General features: G+C 37.9%; 1 protein-coding gene across 18 annotated transcripts in view; it reads right to left on the bottom strand.

Moving 5' to 3' along the window:
- Window positions 1-23,970, bottom strand: part of LOC140638546 (phospholipid-transporting ATPase ABCA3-like) — a 191,204-nt gene that overhangs the window by 115,075 nt on the left and 52,159 nt on the right. For 10 of the 18 annotated variants that reach the window (XR_012035571.1, XM_072836105.1, XM_072836109.1 and 7 more), the window contains 5 exons: window positions 23,471-23,587; window positions 23,011-23,128; window positions 22,218-22,334; window positions 16,885-17,058; window positions 3,269-3,450 (listed from right to left, as the gene is read on the bottom strand). The exons of 1 other annotated variant lie outside the window; for it this stretch is intronic. Coding sequence is in view for 16 of the 17 variants with exons in the window: in XM_072836105.1 (XP_072692206.1) it covers window positions 3,269-3,450; window positions 16,885-17,058; window positions 22,218-22,334; window positions 23,011-23,128; window positions 23,471-23,587 (708 nt within the window). In the remaining variant the exon portion in view is untranslated. The remainder of the gene's footprint in view (window positions 1-3,268; window positions 3,451-16,884; window positions 17,059-22,217; window positions 22,335-23,010; window positions 23,129-23,470; window positions 23,588-23,970) is intronic. 7 more of the 18 variants (XM_072836103.1, XM_072836102.1, XM_072836107.1 and 4 more) reach the window with 7 other exon arrangements.

The following is a 23,970-nucleotide window of genomic DNA, read 5'->3' as shown; positions in this document are numbered from 1 at the left end:
ATTTTATGAGGCCAGCATTACATTGATCCCCAAATGAGACTAAAAGGATAATTATAGACCAATATCCCTGATGAACATGGATGTAAAAATTCTTGATAAGATACTAGCCAATAGGATCTAACAGTACATTAAGAGGATTATTCACCATGTCCAAGTGGGATTTATCCCTGGGATGCAAGAGTGGTTCAACATTCAGAAAACAATCAATGTGACAGATCACATCAATAAAAGACAAAAACCATATGATCCTCTCAATAGATGCAGAGAAAGCATTTGACAAAATACAACATCCATTCCTGATTAAAACTCTTCAGAGTGTAGGGATCCAGGGAACATTTCTCAATATAATAAAAGCTATTTATGGAAAGCCCACAGCAAATATCATTCTCAATGAGGAAAAACTGAAAGCCTTTTCCCTGAGATCAAGAACACGACAAGGATGTCCACTCTCACCACTGTTGTTCAACATAGTACTAGAAGTCCCAGCCTCAGCAATCAGACAACAAAAGAAATAAAAGGCATTCAAATTGGCAAAGAAGGAGTCAAACTCTCACTTTTCATAGATAACATGATAATGTATATAGAACACCCAAAGACTCCATACCAAGATTTCTAGAACTCATACAGCAATTCAGCAATGTGGAAGGATACAAGATCAACGCACAGAAATCAGTGGCATTTGTATACACTGAGACTGAAGAAAGAGAAATTAAGGAATCAATCCCACTTACAAATGTACCCAAAACCATAAGATACCTTGGAATAAACTTACCCAAAAAGGTAAAGAATCTATACCCTAAAAACTACAGAACACTTCTGAAAGAAATTGAGGAAGACACAAAGAGATGGAAAAATATTCCATGCTCATGGATTGGCAGAATTAATATTGTGAAAATGTCAATGTTACCCAGACCAATTTACACATTCAATGCAATCCCTATCAAAATGCCATGGGCTTTCTTCACAGAGCTGGAACAAATCATCTTGAGATTTGTATGGAACCGGAAAAGACCCCAAATAGCCAGAGGAATGTTGAAAAAGAATACCAAAGCTGGAGGCAGCACAATTCTGAACATCTAGCTGTATTACAAAGCTGTGATCAAGACAATATGGTACTGACACAGAAACAGATACATAGATCAATGGAATAGGATAGAGAACCCAGAAATGGACCCTCAAATCTACGGTCAAATCATCTGTAACAAAGCAGGAAAGAATACCACTGGGAAAAAAGACAGTCTCTTCAATAAATGTGTTGGGAAAATTGGATAGTTACATGCAGAAGAATGAAACTGGACCATTTTCTTACACCATACACAAAGATAAACAAAATGGTTGAAAAGATCTAAATCTGAGACAAAAATCCATCAAAATCCTAGAGGAGAACACAGGCAACAACCTTTTTGAACTTGGCAATAGCAACTTCTTGCTAGACACGTCTATGAAACCAAGGGAAACAGAAGCAAAAAAAGAACTGTTGGGATTTCATCAAGATTAAAAGATTCTGGGCAGCCGGGGTGGCTCAGCGGTTTAGTACCACCTTCGGCCCAGGGCCTGATCCTGGAGACCCGGGATGAGTCCCACATCGGGCTCCCCACATGGAGCCTGCTTCTCCCTCTGCTTATCTCTCTCTCTCTCTCTGTGTGTGTGTGTGTTTCATTAATAAATAAATAAAATCTTTAAAAAAATATTAAAAGATTCTGCACAGCAATGGAAACAGTCAACAAAACTAAAAGATAACCTACAGAATGGGAGAAGATAATTGCAAATGACATACTAGATAAAGGGCTAGTATCTCATCAAGAAGATAAAGAACTTCTCAAACTCAACACCAAGAAAAAAACATCCAGTCATGAAACGGGCAGAAGACATACAGACATTTTTCCAAAGAAGTCCTACACATGGCCAGCAAGCACATGAAAAATTATCCACATCACTTCTCATCAAGGAAATACAAATCAAAACCACAATGAGATACCACCTCACACCAGTGAGATGAAGAAAATTAACAAGACAGGAAACAACAAATGTTGGAAAGGAGGTGGAGAAAGCGGAACTCTCTTGCACTGCTGGTGGGAACGCAAACTGGTACAGCCACTCTAGAAAACAGTGTGGAGGTTCCTCAAGAAGTTAAAAATAGAGCTACCCTATGACCCAGCAATTACACTATTGGGTATTTACCCCCAAAATACAGATGTAGTGAAATGCCAGGATACTTGTACCCCAATGTTTATAGCAGCAATGTCCACAATAGCCAAACTGTGGAAGAAGCCACAGTGTCCTTTGACAGATGAATGGACAAAGAAGATGTGGTATATATATATATATATACCATAGAATATTACTCAACTATCAGAAAGGATGAATACCCACCACTAGCTTTGATATGGATGGAACTGGAGGTTATTATGCGGAGTGAAATAAGTCAATTGGAGAAAGACAATCATCATATAGTTTCACTCATATATGGAATATAAGAAATAGTGAAAGGGACTGTAAGAGAAAGCAGGGAAACTGAATGGGGAAAAATTAGAGAGGAAGACAGACCATAAGAGACTCCTAACTCTGGGAAACAAACAATGGGTTGCAGAAGGGAAGGAGAGTTTGGGGAATGGGTTAACTGGGTGACAGGCATTAAGGAGGGCACATGGTGGATGAGCACTGGGTGTTATACTGTATGTTGGCAAACTTAGATATTTTTTAAAAAAGAAACAAATTTCTCAGTTTTAATGTCCAAATATGGTCAATATTGATAGATAAATCCCTATTAAACAAGCTCTTTTGGGTGCTCAGTAATTTTTAAGAGTAAAAGGAGTTCTGAGACTAAAAATTTTGGGAACCACTTGCTTTGAACCATAGAATGATAAAAGGGGGGGACTGAAAATAGAGGATAATATAGAAATACTCCCCACTTTGCTATGGCTTTGATTCTAAGTAATTTGGGCTAACGGGAAAAAAGCAGATGGTGATATGAGACACAATTCAACCCCTCCTCACTAGGACCTAAGGAACCCACCACATATTCATTTGGATGGAGTTTTTTTTTCTGTAGAAAGCCATTTGATTCTATTATACGTGTTACAAAGTTAACTTGTAGCGGCTTTAACTGAGAAAGAATTAAAAAAAGAGAGAAAGAATAAAAACTGTATTAGTACCATAAGAGTGGAACACCACAGGGAGAGTGTTTAAGGTAATAATGTTCACTGTTAGACAAACTAAATATTTAAGAACTGGGGTTTCTCTCAATAACAGAAGCATTAGAACTTACCTGCACAAAGAAATACCATGGCTTGGGCACACCATACTTCCCTGGAAAGACAGCATCTATATACCAGGTCATAAGACCATATAAGAAAGCATCAAATAATAGCATTCCCATAATATGTGCAAAAATAAGGCTATCATGTGGGTTCACTGGTGACAGGATGTTATCCCACTGGACACCATACTCTGAAACATAATAAATAGGAGACAGTTATCTGAGGTGCCCAATTGTGACTAGAACAAAGTTATCTAGCTACTTTATAATTAAACAACAAAAATGTATAGGCATTCTCTGGAGAGAGGTACTATTTGCTATTCATGGATACTTTGAAATTTAGGCTGTTCAAGAGGATAATAAAGTAAGTAATGATACAATGTGCCTCTTCCTACAGCCAAATTCAACTAAAAGTTAGTAGTCACTGAAATAAAAATAAACAGTCACAAGAAGTCCATAAAGTAAGCTTTAAAGCCATAAACAGACCTATTGGTTGGGTTAGTGGCCCTATTTCTCCATTCTCTTTCATTCAAATCTCCACTGAAATAATCAGCAAGATACATAAATTGGGAAATACATTCATCAATATAAAAATAAAGTTTGTTTTCTAGTTTCTGGTCTGTCATGTAAGGAGCTTAGAAGTCACCACTCCATCCTAATAAGGAGTAAAGAAGTGAACTGAAAAATGGCCCATTCTTAGATCTTTCACAGATGTGAGGTTACAGAGTGAACCACTGCCCCCACAATTGGAGAGATGGACAGGCAGGTGCAGAGAATTTAATGAAACAGAAACCCTAAGCAGTAACCCCCAAGGGAACCAGAACTGGGAAAACCTGAACTGTGTAACTGATGAAATGTCAAGGCCCAGTGCAGACAGATATGTGGGTTAAAAACTCCAGGGGATCAAGTCATTGAGGAGTCCCCAAGCTTTTGTGAGTTTTACCTTCGGGAGCCCTGTCAGTTCTTCACAGTGAATATCAGAAAAATCTCCTTTAGGAGAGAGAGGGGGAAAAGGAGCCATTTTGACATTCTATTCTTAATCAGGCCTTCCTTCATGAGAAACTATTTTAGCAGAGCCTAACTTACCTAGGGGGAAGGGAAATATGTAGCTCCAGCCCCCCCTAGCCCCTAGCCATCCTGTCCTATCTAAGCAGAGCAAAAAACTGAGAAGCACTGATGGAGTTCATAGTCCATGGGTACAAGCTTATCAAATAATTGAGGCCTAGTCATAGGACTCTGCATCTTTCCTCTATATCACTAAAGGCCTATTCACTGCAATTCCTTTTCCTTTTATCCAGTACCTCATATTCATCTTTTTTAAAGATTTTATTTATTTATTTGAGAGAGAGTAAGAGAGAGTATGAGCGGGGAAGGGCAGATGAAGAAGGAGAGAGAAAATCCCAAGCAGACTCCCCACTAAGCACAGAACCCAATGAAAGGCTCGATCTCAGGACCCCAAGATCATGGCCTGAGCCAAAATAAAGAGTCAGATGCTTAACTGACTAAGTCCCCCAGGTGCCCTTCTTATCCATCTTTTAACAAAAATTACAAGGCATACTGAAGGGCAAAGAACACAGTTTGAAGAGAATGAACAAGCATCCAAATTAGACTCTGATTTGACAAAGATGTTGGTCTGATTCCTCAGACCAGGAATTTTTAAAAAACTGATCAACATATTAAGTGCTTTAGTGGAAGAAGTATACAACATGCAAAAGCAGATGTATGCAAAGAGATGGAAATTCCAAGAAAGAATAAAAAAAGAAATGCCAGAGTCCTTGGTGTGGCTACAGAGGAGACTGTAGTGGCAAGAATGATGGACAGGAAGGTGGGAGATAAACGTGTTCAATACTCCACTTCTACTCAACACTGTACGTATGTGAAGTTAATCCTTAGAAGTTAAGCAAGATAAAGTGATAAGGCAATTAGAGAGGAAGAACTAAAAGTACTCTTACTCACAGATGACATGATCTTATTAATAGAAAATCCTAAAGATCCTGCCCAAAACAATGTTAACACCAACAAAAGAATTCAGCAAAGTTTCAGGATACAAGGTGAACATACAATAATCAATAGTATACTATCTACTAGTAATGAACAACTAAAAAGGATTTTGAGATAACAGTTCCATTTACAATAGCATCACAGGAATGAAATTCTTATGAATAAACTTAGTAAGAGCTGAAAGACTTGTATGCTATTACAAAATATCACTGAAAGAAATTAAAGAAGACCTAAATAAATGGGAAAACATCCTGTGTTCATAAGACTGATGCTGGTGAAGGACAGACATATAGATCAAAATAATACAACTATGAGTAATGGCTAACTAGCTTCTGACAAGGATTCCAAGATAATTACATGAGGGAAAAAAAAGACTAATTTCCACAAGCGATATATACATGCAAAAGAATTAGTTGGGACTCTTCCCTTACAACATGTATAAGTATTAACTTTTTTAAAATAGATCAAAACCCTAAATAAATACAATTACTTTTTTAAAAAACTCTTAGAAAGAAAACATGGAGGCAAATATTCATGACTTTGGGTTTAGTTTAGTAAACATATGGCACCAAAACACAAGCAATAAAGTAATAAATAAATTTGATGCCATTAAAATGAAAAACCTCTGTGCATAGAGGGCATTAACAAGAAAGTTAAAACACAATCTACAGAAAGAAAGAAAATATCATATAATAAAAGGCTTGTATCTTGAATATATAAAGAACTCTTACAACTTAACAACAAAAGATGAACAATCCAATACAAAAATAGGCAAAGGACTTGAATAGATATTTCTTCAAAGAAGTTGTACAGATGTCCAACAAGCATGTGAAAAGATGCTTAATATCATTAGTCATTAGAGAAATGCAATCCAAAGCCATAATAACATGCCACTTTATATCCACCAAGATGAGAATATTAAAAGGAGAAAATACAAACGCAAATGAAGAGAAACATGAATTTAAAAATAGTGAAAGGGAATAAAGGAGACAGGAGAGAAAATGAGTGGGAAATGTCAGTGAGGGTAACAGAACATGAAAGACTCCTAACTCGGGAAATGAACAAGGGGTAGTGGAAGGGGAGGTGGGTGGGAGGTTGAGGGACTGGGTGAGGGGGCAATTGATGGGATGAGCACTGGGTGTTATGCTATATGTTGGCAAATCGAACTCCAATAAAAAAATATACAAAAAAATAAAATGAAATAAAATAAAATAAAATAAAATAATAAAAAAATAAAAAGCAAAACAGGGACGCCTGGGTGGCTCAGCGGTTTAGTGCCTGCATTCGGCCCAGGGCATGATCCCAGAGTCCCGGGATTGAATCCCACAACATGCTCCCTGCACAGAGCCTGCTTCTCCCTTCTTAATTTTCCCTTCTTTCCATTCTCGGGAAAATTAACAAGGCAGGAAACCACAAATGTTGGAGAGGATGCGGAGAAAAGGGAACCCTCTTACACTGTTGGTGGGAATGTGAACTGGTGCAGCCACTCTGGAAAACTGTGTGGAGGTTCCTCAAACAGTTAAAAATATACCTGCCCTACGACCCAGCAATTGCACTGTTGGGGATTTACCCCAAAGATACAGATGCAGTGAAACGCCGGGACACCTGCACCCCAATGTTTATAGCAGCAATGGCCAAGATAGCCAAACTGTGGAAGGAGCCTCGGTGTCCAACGAAAGATGAATGGATAAAGAAAATGTGGTTTATGTATACAATGGAATATTACTCAGCTATTAGAAATGACAAATACCCACCATTTGCTTCAACGTGGATGGAACTGGAGGGTATTATGCTGAGTGAAGTAAGTCAGTCGGAGAAGGACAAACATTATATGTTCTCATTCATTTGAGGAATATAAATAATAGTGAAAGGGAATATAAGGGAAGAGAGAAGAAATGTGTGGGAAATATCAGAAAGGGAGACAGAACGTAAAGACTGCTAACTCTGGGAAACGAACTAGGGGTGGTAGAAGGGGAGGAGGGCGGGGGGTGGGAGTAAATGGGTGACGGGCACTGGGGGTTATTCTGTATGTTAGTAAATTGAACACCAATAAAAAATAAATTAAAAAAAATGAAAAAGAAAAAAAAATTTTCCCCATTCTCACTGGTGTGAGGTGGTATCTCATTGTGGTTTTGATTTGTATTTCCCTGATGGCAAGTGATGCAGAGCATTTTCTCATGTGCATGTTGGCTATGTTTATGTCTTCCTCTGTGAGATTTCTGTTCATGTCTTTTGCCCATTTCATGATTGGGTTGTTTGTTCCTTTGCTGTTGAGTTTAATAAGTTCTTTATAGATCTTGGAAACTAGCCCTTTATCTGATAGGTCATTTGCAAATATCTTCTCCCATTCTGTAGATTGTCTTTGAGTTTTGTTGACTGTATCCTTTGCTGTGCAAAAGCTTCTTATCTTGATGAAGTCCCAATAGTTCATTTTGCTTTTGTTTCTTTTGCCTTTGTGGATGTATCCTGCCCTACGACCCAGCAATTGCACTGTTGGGGATTTACCCCAAAGATACAGATGCAATGAAACGCCGGGACACCTGCACCCCAATGTTTATAACAGCAATGTCCATAATAGCCAAAGTGTGGAAGGAGCCTCGGTGTCCATCGAAAGATGAGTGGATAAAGAAGATGTGGTTTATGTATACAATGGAATATTATTCAGCTATTAGAAATGACAAATACCCACCATTTGCTTCAATGTGGATGGAACTGGAGGGTATTATGCTGAGTGAAATAAGTCAATCGGAGAAGGACAAACATTATATGTTCTCATTCATTTGGGGAATATAAATAATAGTGAAAGGGAATAGGAGGGAAGGAAGAATAAATGGGTAGGAAATATCAGAAAGGGAGACAGAACATAAAGACTCCTTACTCTGGGAAATGAACTAGGAGTGGTGGAAGGGGAGGAGAGCGGGGGGTGGGGGTGACTGGGTGGCGGGCACTGAGGGGGGCACTTGACCGGATGAGCACTGGATGTTATTCTGTATGTTGGCAAATTGAACACCAATAAAAAATAAATTTATTATTAAAAAAATAAAAAAACACAGAACAGAACAAACACATGTTATATAACAAAGATAAGGGATTTTTCATAAGTAATTAGGATCCCTAATCAGTTGACTATTTACAATATAAAGAATTGAACTGCTGATACAGGTAACAGCATGGATGAAGAACAAGTGCCTTGGGCTAAGTAGAAGTCAGTGTTAAAACTGCACAATTCCATTTTCATGGATTCTGGAAAACGCAAAAATGCCAAGATGAACAGATCAGTGATTGCTACGTATTAGGGGTTGAAGAGAAAGGGCAACACAAGGGAATTTTTTTATGAGGAAACAGTTCTGTTTCCTGATTGCTGTGGAGGTTAAATTAATATATACAGGTGTTGAAACTCACAGAATTGCACACCTCCAAAAAGGGCAATTTTACTGAGTGTAAAGTTTAATATTTTAAAGGGCTCAGAAAAAAGATAATAAATGAATATGAAGAACAACTTTATGTTCACAATTTTGACCACTTACATATAGTGGACAAATTCTATACAAGACACAAGCTACTAAATCTTACTCAAGGAAAAGGCATAATCTGAACATTTCTACATCTATTGAAGAACTAAATTTTTAATCAAAACCCTACTCAGACCCACCTCTGGTAATTTACTCTTATACTACATATCCAAGAACACAAAAATACTTATGTATAATTCATTTCAGATTTATTCTATCTTACTTTTAAAGATTTTATTTATTTGACACACAGAGATCACAAACAGGAGGAGTAACAGAGGGAGAAGGAGAAGCAGGCTCCCCACTGAGCAGGGAGCCCCACTGAGCAGGGAATCTAATTCTCCAGACACTGAGATCATGGCTGAGCCAAAGGCAGACACTTAACTGACTGAACCACCCAGGCACCCCTCAGGCTTATTTTAAATGAAAAATAATATAAAGTTCCTAAATGCTCATAGATAGAAGATAGGTTGAATGAACATTGCCACATCCACACAATGTATCTATAAAAACTAAAGAAGATATATTGGCAAACTCATAGGAAATTATTTCTAAAATATGTTAGCTGAAAAGCACATTGTAAAGGAATATGCAGTACATAAACACTTTTATAAGAAACTAAGTAATAAGAAAATATAGAAATTATGAATTTTTTAGAAACTAAAACACAGAAAAAGATAAAACAGAATTGAGTAAGATATTACCTACAAGGATGAGAGGTATTGGTAAAGGCAAAGACCACACCAAAAAGGAGAATTATAGACAAATATCCCTGATGCCTGTGTTCCCTCTAGGATTTTGATGGAATCTTGTCTCACATTTAGATCTTTCATCCATTTTGAGTTTATCTTTGTGTAGTGTAAGAGAATGGTCAAGTTTCATTCTTCTGCATGTGGATGTCCAAGTTTCCCAGCACCATTTATTGAACAGACTGTCTTTTTTCCAGTGGATAGTCTTTCCTCCTTTGTCAAATATTGGTTGACCATAAAGTTGAGGGTCCACTTCTGGATTCTCTATTCTGTTCCACTGATCTATGTGTCTGTTTTTGTGCCAGTACCACACTGTCTTGATGACCACAGCTTTGTAGTACAACCTGAAATCTGGCATTGTGATGCCCCCAGATATGGTTTTCTTTTTTAATATTCTCCTGGCTATTTGGGGTCTTTTCTGATCCCACACAAATCTTAAGATGATTTGTTCAAACTCTCTGAAGAAAATCCATTGTATTTTGATAGGGATTGCATTAAATGTGTAAATTGCCCTTGGTAACATTGACATTTTAACAATATTAATTCTTCCAATCCATGAGCATGGAATATTTTTCCATCTCTTTGTGTCCTCTTCAATTTCTTTCAGAAATGTTCTGTAGTTTTTAAGGTATAGATCCTTTTGGTGCAGTAGTAATTGGGATTGACTCCTTACTTTCTCTTTCTTCAGTCTCATTGTTAGTGTATAGAAATGCCACTGATTTCTGGGGATTGGTATTGTATCCCGCCACACTGCTGAATTGCTGTATGAGTTCTAGCAATCATGGGTGGAGTCTTTGGGTTTTCTATGTACAGTACCATGTCATCTGCAAAGAGGGAGAGTTTGACTTCTTTGCCAATTTGAATGCCTTTTATTTCCTTTTGTTGCCTGATTGCTGAGGGAGGCTAGGACTTCTAATACTATGTTGAATAGCAGTGGTAAGAGTGGACATCTCTGTCATGTTCCTGATCTTAGGGGAAAGGCTCCCAGTGTTTCCCCATTGAGAATGATATTTGCTGTGGGCTTTTTGTAGATGGCTTTTAAGATGCTGAGCAATGTTCCCTTTATCCCTACACTCCCAAGAGTTTTGATCAGGAATGGATGCTGTATTTTGTCAAATGCGTTCTCTGCATCTATTGAGAGGATCCTATGGTTCTTGTTTCTTCTCTTGCTGATATGATCAATCACATTGATTACTTTATGAGTGTTGAACCAGCCTTGCATCCCAGGGATAAATCCCACTTGGTCATGGTGAATAGTCTACTTAAGGTATTGTTGGATCCTATTGGCTAGTGTTTTGTTGAGAATTTTTCATCCATGTTCATCAGGGATATTGGTCTATAATTCTCCTTTTCGGTGGGGGTCTTTGTCTGGTTTTGGAATTAAGGTGATACTGGCCTCAGAGAATGAGCTTGGAAGTACTCCATCTTTTTTTTCTATCTTTTCTATCTTTCTGATCAGCTTTAGTAGAAAAGGTATGGTTTTTTCTTTAAACATTTGGTAGAACTCCCCTAGGAAGACATCTGGCCCTGGACTTTAGTGTCTTGGGAGGTTTTTAATGACTGATTCAATTTCCTCCCTGGTTATTGGCCTGTTCAGGATTTCCATTTCTTCCTGTTCCAGTTTTGGTAGTTTGTGGTTTTCCAGAAATGTGTCCATTTCTTCTAGATTGCTTAATTTTTTGGCGTATAGCTCCTCACAATAAGTTTTTAAAATCGTTCGTATTTCCATGGTATTGGTGGTGATCTCTCCTTTCTCATTCATAATTTTATTAATTGAGTCTTTTTTCTCTTCTTTTTAATAAAGCTAGCTAATGGTTTATCTATCTTCTTAATTCTTTCAAAGAACCAACTCCTGGTTTTGTTATTCTGTTCCACAGTTCTTCTGGTCTCTATTTCATTGTGTTCTGCTCGAATCTTTATTAATTCTCTTCTTCTGCTGGGTGTAGGACCTATTTGCTGTTTTTTTCTCCAGCTCCTTTAGTTATAAGGTTAGATTTTGTATTTGAGTTCTTTCCAGTTTTTGGATGGATGCTTGTATTGCGATGTATTTCCCCCTCAGGACTGCTTTTGCTGCATCCCAAAGATTTTGAATGGTTGTATCTTCATTCTCATTAGTTTCCATGAATCTTTTAAATTCTTCCCTAATTCCCTGTTGACCCTTTCATCTTTTAGCAGGATGGTCCTTAACCTCCTCATGTTTGAAATCCTTCCAAACTTCTCTTTGTGATTTAGTTCTAGTTTCAAAGCATTATGGTCTGAAAATATGCAGGGGATGATCCCAATCTTCGGTATCGGCTCAGACCTAATTTGTGACCCAGTATGTGGTTTATTCTGGAGAAAGTTCCATGTGCACTTGAGAAGAATGTGTATTCAGTTGCGTTTGGATGTAAAGTTCTGTAAATATCTGTGAAATCCATCTGGTCCAGTGTATCATTTAAAGCTCTTTTTTCTTTGGAGATGTTGTGCTTAGAAGATCTATCGAACGCAGAAAGTGCTGTATTCGAATCTCCAAGTATAAGTGTATTATTATCTAAGTATGTTATCTAAGTATGTACTTCAGTTATTAATTGATTGAGATACTTGGCAGTTAACACATTCGGGGCATAAATATTCATGATTGTTAAGTCATCTTGTTGGATAGATCCTTTAAGTATGATATAGTGTCCCTCTTCATCTCTCACTACAGTCTTTGGGATAAACTTTAATTTATCTGATATAAGGATGGCTACCCCTGCTTTCTTTTGAGGACCGTTTGAGTGGTAAATGGTTCTCCAACCTTTTATTTTCAGGCTGTAGGTGTCCTTATGTCTAAAATGAGTCTCTTATAAACAGCAAATAGATGGGTCTTTCTTTTTTATACAGTCTGAAACACTGTGTCCTTTTTGGGGGTCATTAAGCCTGTTCACCTTCAGAGTTACTATTGAAAGATATGAATTTAGGGCAGCTCTGGTGGCGCAGCAGTTTGGCACCGCCTGCAGCCCAGGGTGTGATCCTGGAGACCCAGGATCCAGTCCCACGTTGGGCTCCCTGCAGGGAGCTAGATTCTCCCTCTGCCTGTGTCTCTGCCTCTATCTCTCTCTCTCTCTCTCTCTCTGTGTGTGTGTGTGTATGTGTGTGTGTGTGTCTATGAATAAATAAATAAAATCTTTAAAAAAGAGAGAAAGATGAATTTATTTTCATCATAATACCTATTCAGTCCCTGTTTTTGTGGATTGTTTCCTTGGACTTCCTCTTTCTTTTACAGGGTCCCCCTTAATATTTCTTGCAGAGCTGGTTTGGTGGTCACATATTCTTTCAGGTTCTGCCTATCTTGGAAGCTCTTTATCTCTCCTTCTATTCTGAATGACAGCCTTGCTGGATAAAGTAGTCTTGGCTACATGTTCTTCTAATATAGGACCCTGAATATATCTTGCCAGCCCTTTCTGGCCTGCCAGGTCTCTGTGGAGAGGTCTGCTGTTAACCTAATACTTCTCCCCATAAAGGTTATGGATTTTTTTATCTCTTGATGCTTTAAGGACCTTCTCTTTATCTCTGGAATTTGCAAGTTTCACTATTAAATGTCAAGGTGTTGAGCAGTTTTTATTGATTTTAAGGGGAGTATCTCTCTATCTCCTGGATCTGAATGCCTGTTTCCCTTCCCAAGTTAGGGAAGTTCTCAGCTATGATTTGTTCAAATACAGTTTCTGGACCTCTGTCCCTTTCGGCGCCCTCGGGAACCCCAATTAAACCTAGATTTTTCCTTCTGAGGCTGTCACTTATTTCCCTTAACCCATACTCATGATCTTTTGTTTGTCTCTTTTTTCCTCATTTTCCTTCCTTGCCATCAACTTGTCTTCTATGTCACTCACTCGTTCTTCTACCTTGTTAACCATCATTAGGACCTCCAGTTTGGATTGCATCTCATTTAATTGATTTTTAATTTTGGCCTGATTAGATTTAAATTCTGCAGTCATGAAGTCTCTTGAATCCTTTATGCTTTTTTCTAGAGCCACTACTAGCTTTATAATAGTGCTTCTGAATTGGCTTTCTGACACTGAATTGTAATCCAAATTTTGTAACTCTGTGGGAGAGGACTATTTCTGATTCTTTCTTTTGAGGTGAGTGTTTCCTTCTAGTCATTTTGCTCAGTGCAGAGTGGCCAAAAACAAGTTGTACTGGAAAAAGGAGAAAAAGAGAGGGAAAAAAAAGGGGTGGGGGAAACAAAAGAAAAAACAAGGGGGAGTATCCTCTGATTCTATATACTGTAAATCCTTCGACTTCCCCTGGAACTTTCCAGTGCTGCTTGGTCAATAACTTGCTCATCCCCTGTCCTTCCAGCTGGTCTTCTGGGGTAGGGGCCTGCTGTGGTGATTCTCAGGGGTGTGCATCTGGGGGAGCTGCCCAGCCCCCTGCCAGGTGCAAGGCTCAGTGGGAGCTGTTTATCCTGTGAGGCCCCTGATCAGTCCCAGGTACAAGGTGACACCAGAAGGAACAACAGTGGTGGCGGCCAGCTCTCCATCTCTGGAGTCAGCTCCCACAGTAACTACCACCGTTCCCAGTCCACAGGGGCCTGGATGCTCCAGGGGCAGGGGGCGCCGATCTGCACAGCTTGGGGCTGCCTAGGCGGCAGGAGGGACCTTGCTGTCCTGTGTCCTCCAGGCCTATGCCTGTCCTCGGGGGAGTGCCGCATCCTGGGCCGTGGCCCCAGCGCCCAGGCTGTGGGGCCTGCACTGCTGGAATCACGCTCCTGGGACTGCAAACACCCCTCAGTGTGAAGGCACAACCTGAGCCACCAGAGCTGCTCCCTGGGCCCCACGGGGTGTGCGCTCCAGGCCTTTAGGGAGCTTGGCCCGCGGTGTGTGGCGTGCTCTCCCTGGGGTGCAGTTCCTGTTAGTGCCCCTGGGAGCCTGAGGGCATCCCTGGCCCTCCTGGGATCCTGCCCGAGCTCCCTAGGAGCGCCTTTCCCTCTGGGAAGATTGGTAAAGCCCTGCTTCTCAGGGACTGGGCTTTCCTGTCCTGGAGGCTCTCCATACCGGCCTTAGCCCGGGTCCTTGTGGGGCCCCTCCCCCTTGGATGCTTTTTTATTTCCTTTTTTTCCCCTCTTCCTACCTTGATAGAAGCGCAAACTCTTCTCACTGTAGCATTCCAGCTGTTCTCTCTTTAAATCTCAGAGCGAATTCATATGTTTTCAGGCTGATTTGAAAGTTATCTAGGTAAGTTGGTGGGGACAGGTGACTTGGGAACCCTACTCTTCTGCCATCTTACCCCGCCTCCCGCCACAGCAACTTCTTGCAAGATACATCCATGAAGGCAAAAGAAACAAAAGCAAAAATGAATTATTGGGACTTCATCAAGAAAAAAGCTTCTGCACAGCCAAAGAAACAGTCAACAAAACTAAAAGACAACCTACAGAATGGGAGAAGATATTTGCAAATGACCTATCAGATAAGGGGCTAGTATCCAAAATCTATAAAAAATTTATTAAACTCAACAGCAAAGGAACAAACAACCCAATCATGAAATGGACAAAAGACATGAACAGAAATTTCACAGAGGAAGACATAGACATGGCCAACAGGCACATGAGAAAATGTTCCGCATCACTGGCCATCAGGGAAATACAAATCAAAACCACAATGAGATACCGCCTCACACCAGTGAGAATGGGGAAAATTAACAAGGCAGGAAACCACAAATGTTGGAGAGGATGTGGAGAAAGGGGAACCGTCCTGCACTGTTGGTGGGAATGTGAACTGGTACAGCCACTCTGGAAAGCTGTGTGGAGGTTCCTCAAAGAGTTAAAAATAGATCTGCCCTATGACCCAGCAATTGCACTGCTGGGGATTTACCCCAAAGATACAGATGCAGTGAAACAGCAGGACATCTGCACCCCGATGTTTATAGCAGCCATGTCCACAATAGCCAAACTGTGGAAGAAGCCTCAGTGTCCATTGAAAGATGAATGGATAAAGAAGATGTGGTCTATGTATACAATGGAGTATTACTCAGCCATTAGAAACGACAAATCCCCACCATTTGCTTCAACGTGGATGGAACTGGAGGGTATTATGCTGAATGTTTGAAGGACAAACATTATATGGTCTCATTCATTTGGGGAATATAAAAATTATGAAGGGGAATAAAGGGAAAGGAGAGAAAATGAGTGAAAATATCAGTGAGGGTGACAAAACATGAGAGACACCTAACTTTGGGAAATGAACTTTTGGGAAATGAACTTTGGGTAGTGGAAAGGGTGGTGGGTGGGGGGTTGGGGTGACTGGGTGATGGGCACTAAGGGGGGCACTTGGTGAGATGAGCACTGGGTGTTATGCTAGATGTTGGCAAATTGAAGTCCAATAAAAAAAATTTTAAAAAGAGAGGTATTGGTAAGAAGAGGGAATGATTCTTATCTAACTATTGCTTTTTTTTTTACAGTTTTTACTTTCTAAATATTGTGTTAATGTTTTATATACTCAGAAATTTATATTATACAAACAATGGTGTTGGAATGAAAAATGGGATACAAACAGAAACAAATGTACCTACTTATATTTCAAATGAATAACTAAACTGAAAGTAAAAAAAAAAGTACTAACCCAAATAATTTTTTAACCTAGTACTTTGACTACACAGCCTCAGACTAAATGTAGAATTACAAATAATTACCATATTTAATATGTTTTTTGCTTACAGTGGTATGGATGAACATTTCCCTACCTATTTTTGGAGTAGTGCAAAACTGAACAAATGCTTAATTATACTGATAATGGTGGGGGGCCACATTTCTCATGGTTGGACAGGGAGGTGGTATATATATGGATAGGGAAAAGGTAGAAGGAACTCTTGATATTAGATAGGAATTAGATGCAACAGTGTGACATCACAGATGTTAAAATATGGGTATTAGCTAGGTGTCTCAACCTTGACATTACTGACATTTGAACCTGGATACCTCTGTTTCAGGGAATGTTCTGTACTTTGTATGATATTCAGTAGCAGTCCTCCACCAGATACTATAATCAAAAACAAAAAAATATCTCCAGGCATTGCCAATATCCCCTAGGTGGCAAAACTGTCTCCCAAAACAAGCCCACAGATATAATAAAGACATGCAAACACATATATACATAAATAAATATCTGCATATATATTTTCATGTACATACAGGTATATATATAGTGTATATACATATATACACAAACATATATATATAACAGAGATATAATTTTTATGATAAATTACTATAATCCAGAAAAATATTTAAGAAACACTACAATCATCTTTCACTCACTGTCCCATCCACTCCTTTGGCAACCCCATATCGCATGCCTTTTCTTCCTGGGAATCTAATCATCAAAGTCAGTTTTACAAAGGAAAGACTCACGCTTCATTTCCATCCTGCATATAAAATCAATCCCCAACGCTACTGCAACATTTGAACAGAGACAGAAAGCCAGCTTCTCAGTGAGGGTCATATATTCATACGCGGTGCTCACGAATACATATAGAAAAAAGGTGACAAAATAGAAGAAACCTCCAAAAGAAACAGCCAAAGTAGCTGAAAAGAAGGAAAATATAGAGTCAGTTCACATAAACTACAAAAACTTGATGCAGAAATATCCTCATCTTATTACAAAAAAGCTCTAAAATTTAGGTCTAAATGTAGACCCTACAAAAGAAGAGAAAATGGCTTTGTTACCACCAACCACTGTATCACAAACATCTAGAACTGCTGAATACAGACAGGTTCTCAATAAATATTTTGCTTAAATGAATGAGTGAATTAATGAATGGCACAAGGAATAAACTTTTCTGGAATTTATCCTCCTTCTTACACTAATGATTGTGGATATTTACTCATCTAAAAAAGGACTTATCTTTATGTTTATAAAAACTTCCTTTCATTTTTATTCATGACTACTCAGCCTAACAATCTCTAGATGTACACCACCACTAATTATGTCATACAAATACACCTACACTATTTCCATTTATTTTGGAATTTTGGAAGATGAAGCCTGAAAAAGTTGACAGAGGTTATAGACATATTTCCAGTCTTATTTATGACACTTTGAATACTTAATTATAATACTTTATGAAACAGTACATTAAAAAGATGGAGAAAAAAGTCAGTGTAATAGAGAAGCATCTGGATTAGAATGCAATGTATCATGGGAATTGCATTATTTCAGATCAACTCTTTTAATGATGATGGAAAAATCTAGACAAATTATTTTTTTAAGTTTGTTTGCTTGTTTATTTATTTATTTGTATATTAAAGTATTACTTTTTAAGTATGATAAGGACAGAGAGCTACCAGGCAAGGACAATTTGTAGGGCCAAAATCAAGGTAAGAAGAGAACTCAAGGGCATAAGAAATTAATACATGCTAGTAAAGAAAAGAAGCTCAAACTTTTACTTAGGGCCCTGAAAAGCTACATCTAAAGTACAAGTGTACCAGAAATAGAACATTTTCAATCACCTAAAATCCTTATTAGATTATTATCAAACCCCTAACCTAGGGGCGCTAGAGCCCCATACCTAAATGACTGATGGATTTAAAATTAAATCCTCTCTGCAGGAAAAAAAAGTCATCCAAAAACTCATATTATTTCTAAAATTTTTATATGCAATATTTTACATTAAGTAAAAAAAAATTAGTAGGAATACCAGGTTGGATTGTGTCTACCATCTGAATATTCTTATGTTAAAGCCCTAACCTCCAGTACCTCAGAATGTGGCTACATTTAGAGAGAGGGCCTTTAAAAGGATGATTAAGTTAACATGTCAGTTCACCCTCTGGGACAGTGCTGTGTGTTAAAAACATTCCCCAAGACTTCATTCTTTTTTGTGGCTATTATTCCTGTGTGTGTGTGTGTGTATGTGTGTGTGTACATCACACTTTCTTTACCCATTCATCAGTCGATGGATACTTGGGCTGTTACCATAATTTGGTTATTGTTGGATAATGTTGATATAAACATCAGGGTGCAAACATACTTTTGAATTAATATTTTTGTATTCTTTGGGTAAATACCTAGTAGTGCAATTACTGATTCATAGTTCTGTTTTTAACTTTGTGAGGAACTTCCAGGCTAGAGAGTATTATGCTAAGCGAAATATGTCAGAGAAAGTCAAATACTGTATGATTTCACTCATATGTGTCAAATACTGTATGATTTCACTCATTTCACTTAAGAAACAAAACATATGAGGGCCACCTGGATGGCATAGTTGGTTGAGCATCCAACTCTTGATCTTAGGGTCCTGAGTTCAGGCCCCGCCCAGCATGGAGTCTACTTAACAAACAAATCAACAAGCAAAACAAATGAGATGAGGGGAAAAAAGAGAGAGAGGCAAACCAAAAAACAGACTCTGAACTATACAGAACAAACTGATAGCTACCAGAGGGGAGGTTGGAGGGGTGTGGAGATGGGTGAAATAGGTAATGGGAATTAAGTAGTGCACTCACTGTGATGAGCACTGGGTGTTGTGTGGAATTGCTGAATCACCGTATCATACACCGGAAACTAACAGAGCACAGTATGTTAACTATACTGGAATATTAAATTAAATTATATTAAATTAAAGGGGGGCAAAAGGACAGGATGTGGTGAAATAGGAACCCTTATTCATTGCTAGTGGGGATAAATATAAAGTTGTATAGTCACACTGGAAAAAATTTGGGAAAGTTCTTTAAAAGTTAAATATAAATTTATCTCACAATCCAACCATTCCATTTCCAGGAGAACTAAAAACATATGTCCACACAAAGACCTGTATGTAAATAGTCATAACAGTGTTATTCATAATGGCCAAAAATACTGCAAACAATTTAAATGTCCTTCAACCCTTAGATGGATAAAAAAATGCATATCCATATAAGGAAATATTATTCAGCAATTAGCAGAAAGGAAAGACTGATACATGCTAGAGCAAGTAAAAGGAACTAGACTAGATATTTTAGAAGACTCCATATTTTACCCATACATACCAAATGTCCGGATAGGTCAAACTGATATATAGAGAAAGCAGGAGTTGTTGCCTTATACTAGAGAGACAAGAATGAGAAATTAGCTCAAGGGAAATTTTGAGAGTGATAGAGAGTTTCTAAAATGAGATTTGGTAATGGTTGCGTAACTTGAAAAATCTACTAGTGGGTGAGTTTTATAATATATATATTATACTTTTATAAAGATGTAAAAATATGTAAAAAGATATAAACAGGCATTTTATAGAGAAAAACATACAGTTCTTATTAACCTAAAAATATGATCAGCATCAGGCAACACTCTTTTTGAACTTGGCCACAGTAACTTCTTTGCAAGATACATCCATGAAGGCAAGAGAAACAAAAGCAAAAATGAACTATTGGGACTTCATCAAGATAAGAAGCTTTTGCACAGCAAAAGAAACAGTCAACAAAACTAAAAGACAACCTACAGAATGGGAGAAGATATTTGCAAATGACCTATTAGATAAAGGGCTAGTATCCAAGATCTATAAAGAACTTATTAAACTCAACAGCAAAGCAACACACAATCCAATCATGAAATGAGCAAAAGACACGAACAGAAATCTCACAGGGAAGACAGACATGGCCAAAAAGCACATAAGAAAATGCTCTGCATTACTGGCCATTAGGGAAATACAAATCAAAACCACAATGAGATACCGCCTCACACCAGTGAGAATGGGGAAAATTAACAAGGCAGGAAACCACAAATGTTGGAGAGGATGTGGAGAAAGGGGAACCGTCCTGCACTGTTGGTGGGAATGTGAACTGGTACAGCCACTCTGGAAAACTGTGTGGAGGTTCCTCAAAGAGTTAAAAATAGACCTGCCCGACCCAGCAATTGCACTGCTGGGGATTTACCCCAAAGATACAGATGCAGTGAAACGCCGGGACACCTGCATGTTTATATGCACCTCAATGTTTATAGCAGCAATGTCCACAATAGCCAAACTGTGGAAGGAGCCTCGGTGTCCATCGAAAGACAATGGATAAAGAAGATGTGGTATATGTATACAATGGAATATTACTCAGCCATTAGAAATGACAAATACCCCCCATCTGCTTCGACGTGGATGGAACTGGAGGGTATTGTGCTGAGTGAAATTAGTCAATCAGAGAAGGACAAACATTATATGGTCTCATTCATTTGGGGAATATAAAAAATAGTGAAAGGGAATAAAGGGGAAAGGAGAAAAAATGTTGGGAAATACCAGAAAGGGAGACAGAACATGAGAGACTCCTAACTCTGGGTGGTGGAAGGGGAGGTGGGCGGGGGTGGGGGGACTGGGTGATGGGCACTGAGGGGGGCACTTGATGGGATGAGCGTGTTATTCTATATGTTGGCAAATTGAACATCAATAAAAAAATAAATTTATAAAAAAATATGATCAGAATCAATAATTACCAGGAAATTACAAATTAAAAGTACTATGAGATGCCTTTCACACCTCAAATATGATACAAATTTTACAAGTCTGAAACAGTAGCGATACATACTTACTGCTAGGAGGGATTTGAAATTATACAACCACTTTGGAAACAGTTTGACATAACCTAGTTAAGTAACCTGCTCACATACCCTACCTGAGTAAGATATTCCACTCCTAATTATACACCCCAGAAATATCCTTGTATATCTCTACCAACTGACATATACAAGAATGTTCACATCAATATTATTCATAACAATAACTAGAAACAACCCACATACCTATCAAACATAAAACTGATAACTGTACAAGAGAATTCCATACAAAAAAAGAGAATACCATACAACAGTAAAAATGAAATTACAACTATATAAAGCCTAAATCATAACACCATGCTGTATCCAAATTATACAGTATAATTTCATTAATAAAACTAAGCAATACATTAGCTAATAATAGATATATATAAGTGGCAAAAAAAAAAGCAAATCTGTAAAGAAAAGTAAATCAGAATAGTGGTTATAATCAGAAAGGAGCACCTAAAGCATTCCTTAGATACTAGCAATTTCTGTTTTCCAATGTGGTATGTTGAGTACTTGGATGAGCACCGGGGTATTCATTTTATTATTATGAACACTGTAAAAACACTCTTGCATTTGTTATCTATTTCATACCATGAAAAAATTTAAAGGACTTATAATTTTAAAAAACAGATATGGAAAAGCACCTGTAGAAAAAAAATAGAATGGTAGCACTTCCATAACTTCCAAAATATAAAATTTTATATAACTCACCAATCTCCTATTAAAACGTGTAATTTATTCCTGCTGATTGTATTCACTGATGCCATTCTCACATAAACCACAATCTTAATACATTGGTGAATTTAAGCAAAATAAGAATTTACTGTTCCTTCTGTGTGGTACCTTTGTTTCTCATTCACTTACACAGCAAGAGGAGCTCTTTGAAGTTTTACCTTTATTCAAAGTGTCCTGTTAAATAATCCACCTTTGGCATGTTCTCCAGGCTTACCTGAGGTCTCTGAATTGCTATCAGAAGAAAATACCAAAATCTCTGGTGCTCAAAAGAAAATCCCAACAAAAAAGCTAGCTTTGGCTTTTAATCACCTCCCACCTAACTTTTGGACTTTGTGCCACCTCAGCAATGTTTATAAACAGAAATAATTTTTAAAAATATTTCATCAGCATCATAGTTGTTTTGGCCAAAGAGTCTCTCCTTGGCATTTGTATACTTTACCCCTCAGCATGTTACCTTCAGCTTGACTTTGACATAATGATTCTCCACTCATAGTTTTACTATACTTCATGATAGGTAGTAGGTATGACTCTCTACTTTGTAAGAACCAACCAACTGGTAGCAGTGTTATTGCTGAAAACAATAAAAATACCAACGAAATGTAAAGTTTACCATAAAGCAAATTTTTTATAGTACCTGGTGTCTTAAATGACCAAGAGAAGGTAATACTCTAATTATTCAGCAAGTATGAAAGATATAAACGTCAAAGTGATGAAAATTTGTTGTCTGAAAAAATATATATACTTCTTTTTTTAATGAATGGTAAGTAACAGAAAATGACCACTGGAGAAGTACAAATTCCCTTAGTCCAGTCTGAATTTATCCAGTCATACATCCCTCTCATATGTGAGAATGCAAAGGTTAGGAAGTTGATTTGCACACGCTTTTTGCATATTCAACATGGTCCCAGGCATGTGATGAGTGATCCAAACACTTTCAAGAGCAAGTGAGTGAATGAATATTTCCACATGACGCTACTTTAGTTGACACCTTCTTGTCACATGTGATCTTATGTAGGTTTTTATCCTCTTTTTACAGGCACCCTATGCTATACTGATTTTCCCTGATCTTTGCTCTTCCCCTCAAATCATTTTACATGCATATGATATCTGTCTTTTTTGTTAGAGTGTAATAAGTAGAGGCTGAATATGAGGTGGTAGTTGAAGTTTAGAAAGAGCTCCTAAATGAAATCCTCTTTAAAGTCAACTGAAATGCTGAGAATCTGTCATGGGAGGAGTCTTAGACTCACCTGTATTGAATAATGTGGAAATCAGAAAGCCAAAGGATATAGAGGAAACGACAAAGCACAGGAAAAACACGAAGACGAGAGATGGGTCACTGTACTGGAAGACTACTTCAGGTACAATCTAACAAAACAACCAGGATGCCAGTTTAGTCATAATATAAGAGGTGTCACAGATAAACAAGGGAGGCAAAAGAAAATACCCTTAACACTTGAGTGGCCCTAGTGAAATGGGTCACTGTTCAGAGATATGCAAAGTTAAATAACCTTTTTCTCATGGAAGGGCTGCCCATCTAGATCTATGGTTTTATGTACTAATAAACTGAGCAGCTTCTGAATTTCAAGGGGATTGAATAAAAAACATATATATTTCTTTGCAACCTAAAACCCACTCAGCCCACACCCACAGTTATCTTATTCCCCTTGAAGTTTAGCTGCAGCATGCTGTATTCAAATACATACTTGCCTTGACAAATAAAATCATGCACAGTAAACAGGTGATAATTACAAACATCAAAAAGAATGAGACAAAATAGGAAGCCCAGAGCATAGCATTACTGAGTCCTATCATGAGCTGGTACTCCTGTAGGAAGTTAACACAAACCAAATGTCATGAAAAATAGTTCATAGTTTTCAAAATGCATCCATAAACATATTCTGACTTATTTCCCACAAAAACTTATATAGGTTAAATATTATCACCCTGATTTTACATAGAAATCAAGTCTCAGAGTAGTCAAGGAATCTAAAACCAACCACCTAATAAGTGGCAGTGCTATTGATTCCACTCGGAATTTTAAGTCCAGATCTTCTTCCTGATAACTTACCATTTGCAGTTCTAACACTAGAAATACTTAATTAAAAATTTAAAACACAAAAAACAAGACCATCTTTCTTTTTATTATGTTATATCTCCAGGAACTATTAAAGGAAAGTAAATATGCTTTAATTCAATTATAGATTAAA

The sequence above is a fragment of the Canis lupus genome, chromosome 8 (assembly GCF_048164855.1).
Source record: "Canis lupus baileyi chromosome 8, mCanLup2.hap1, whole genome shotgun sequence".
In the NCBI taxonomy this organism is placed as follows: Eukaryota; Metazoa; Chordata; class Mammalia; order Carnivora; family Canidae; genus Canis; species Canis lupus.
Note: the sequence above shows the minus strand (reverse complement) of the source record. Positions and strands in the feature narration are given on the sequence as shown.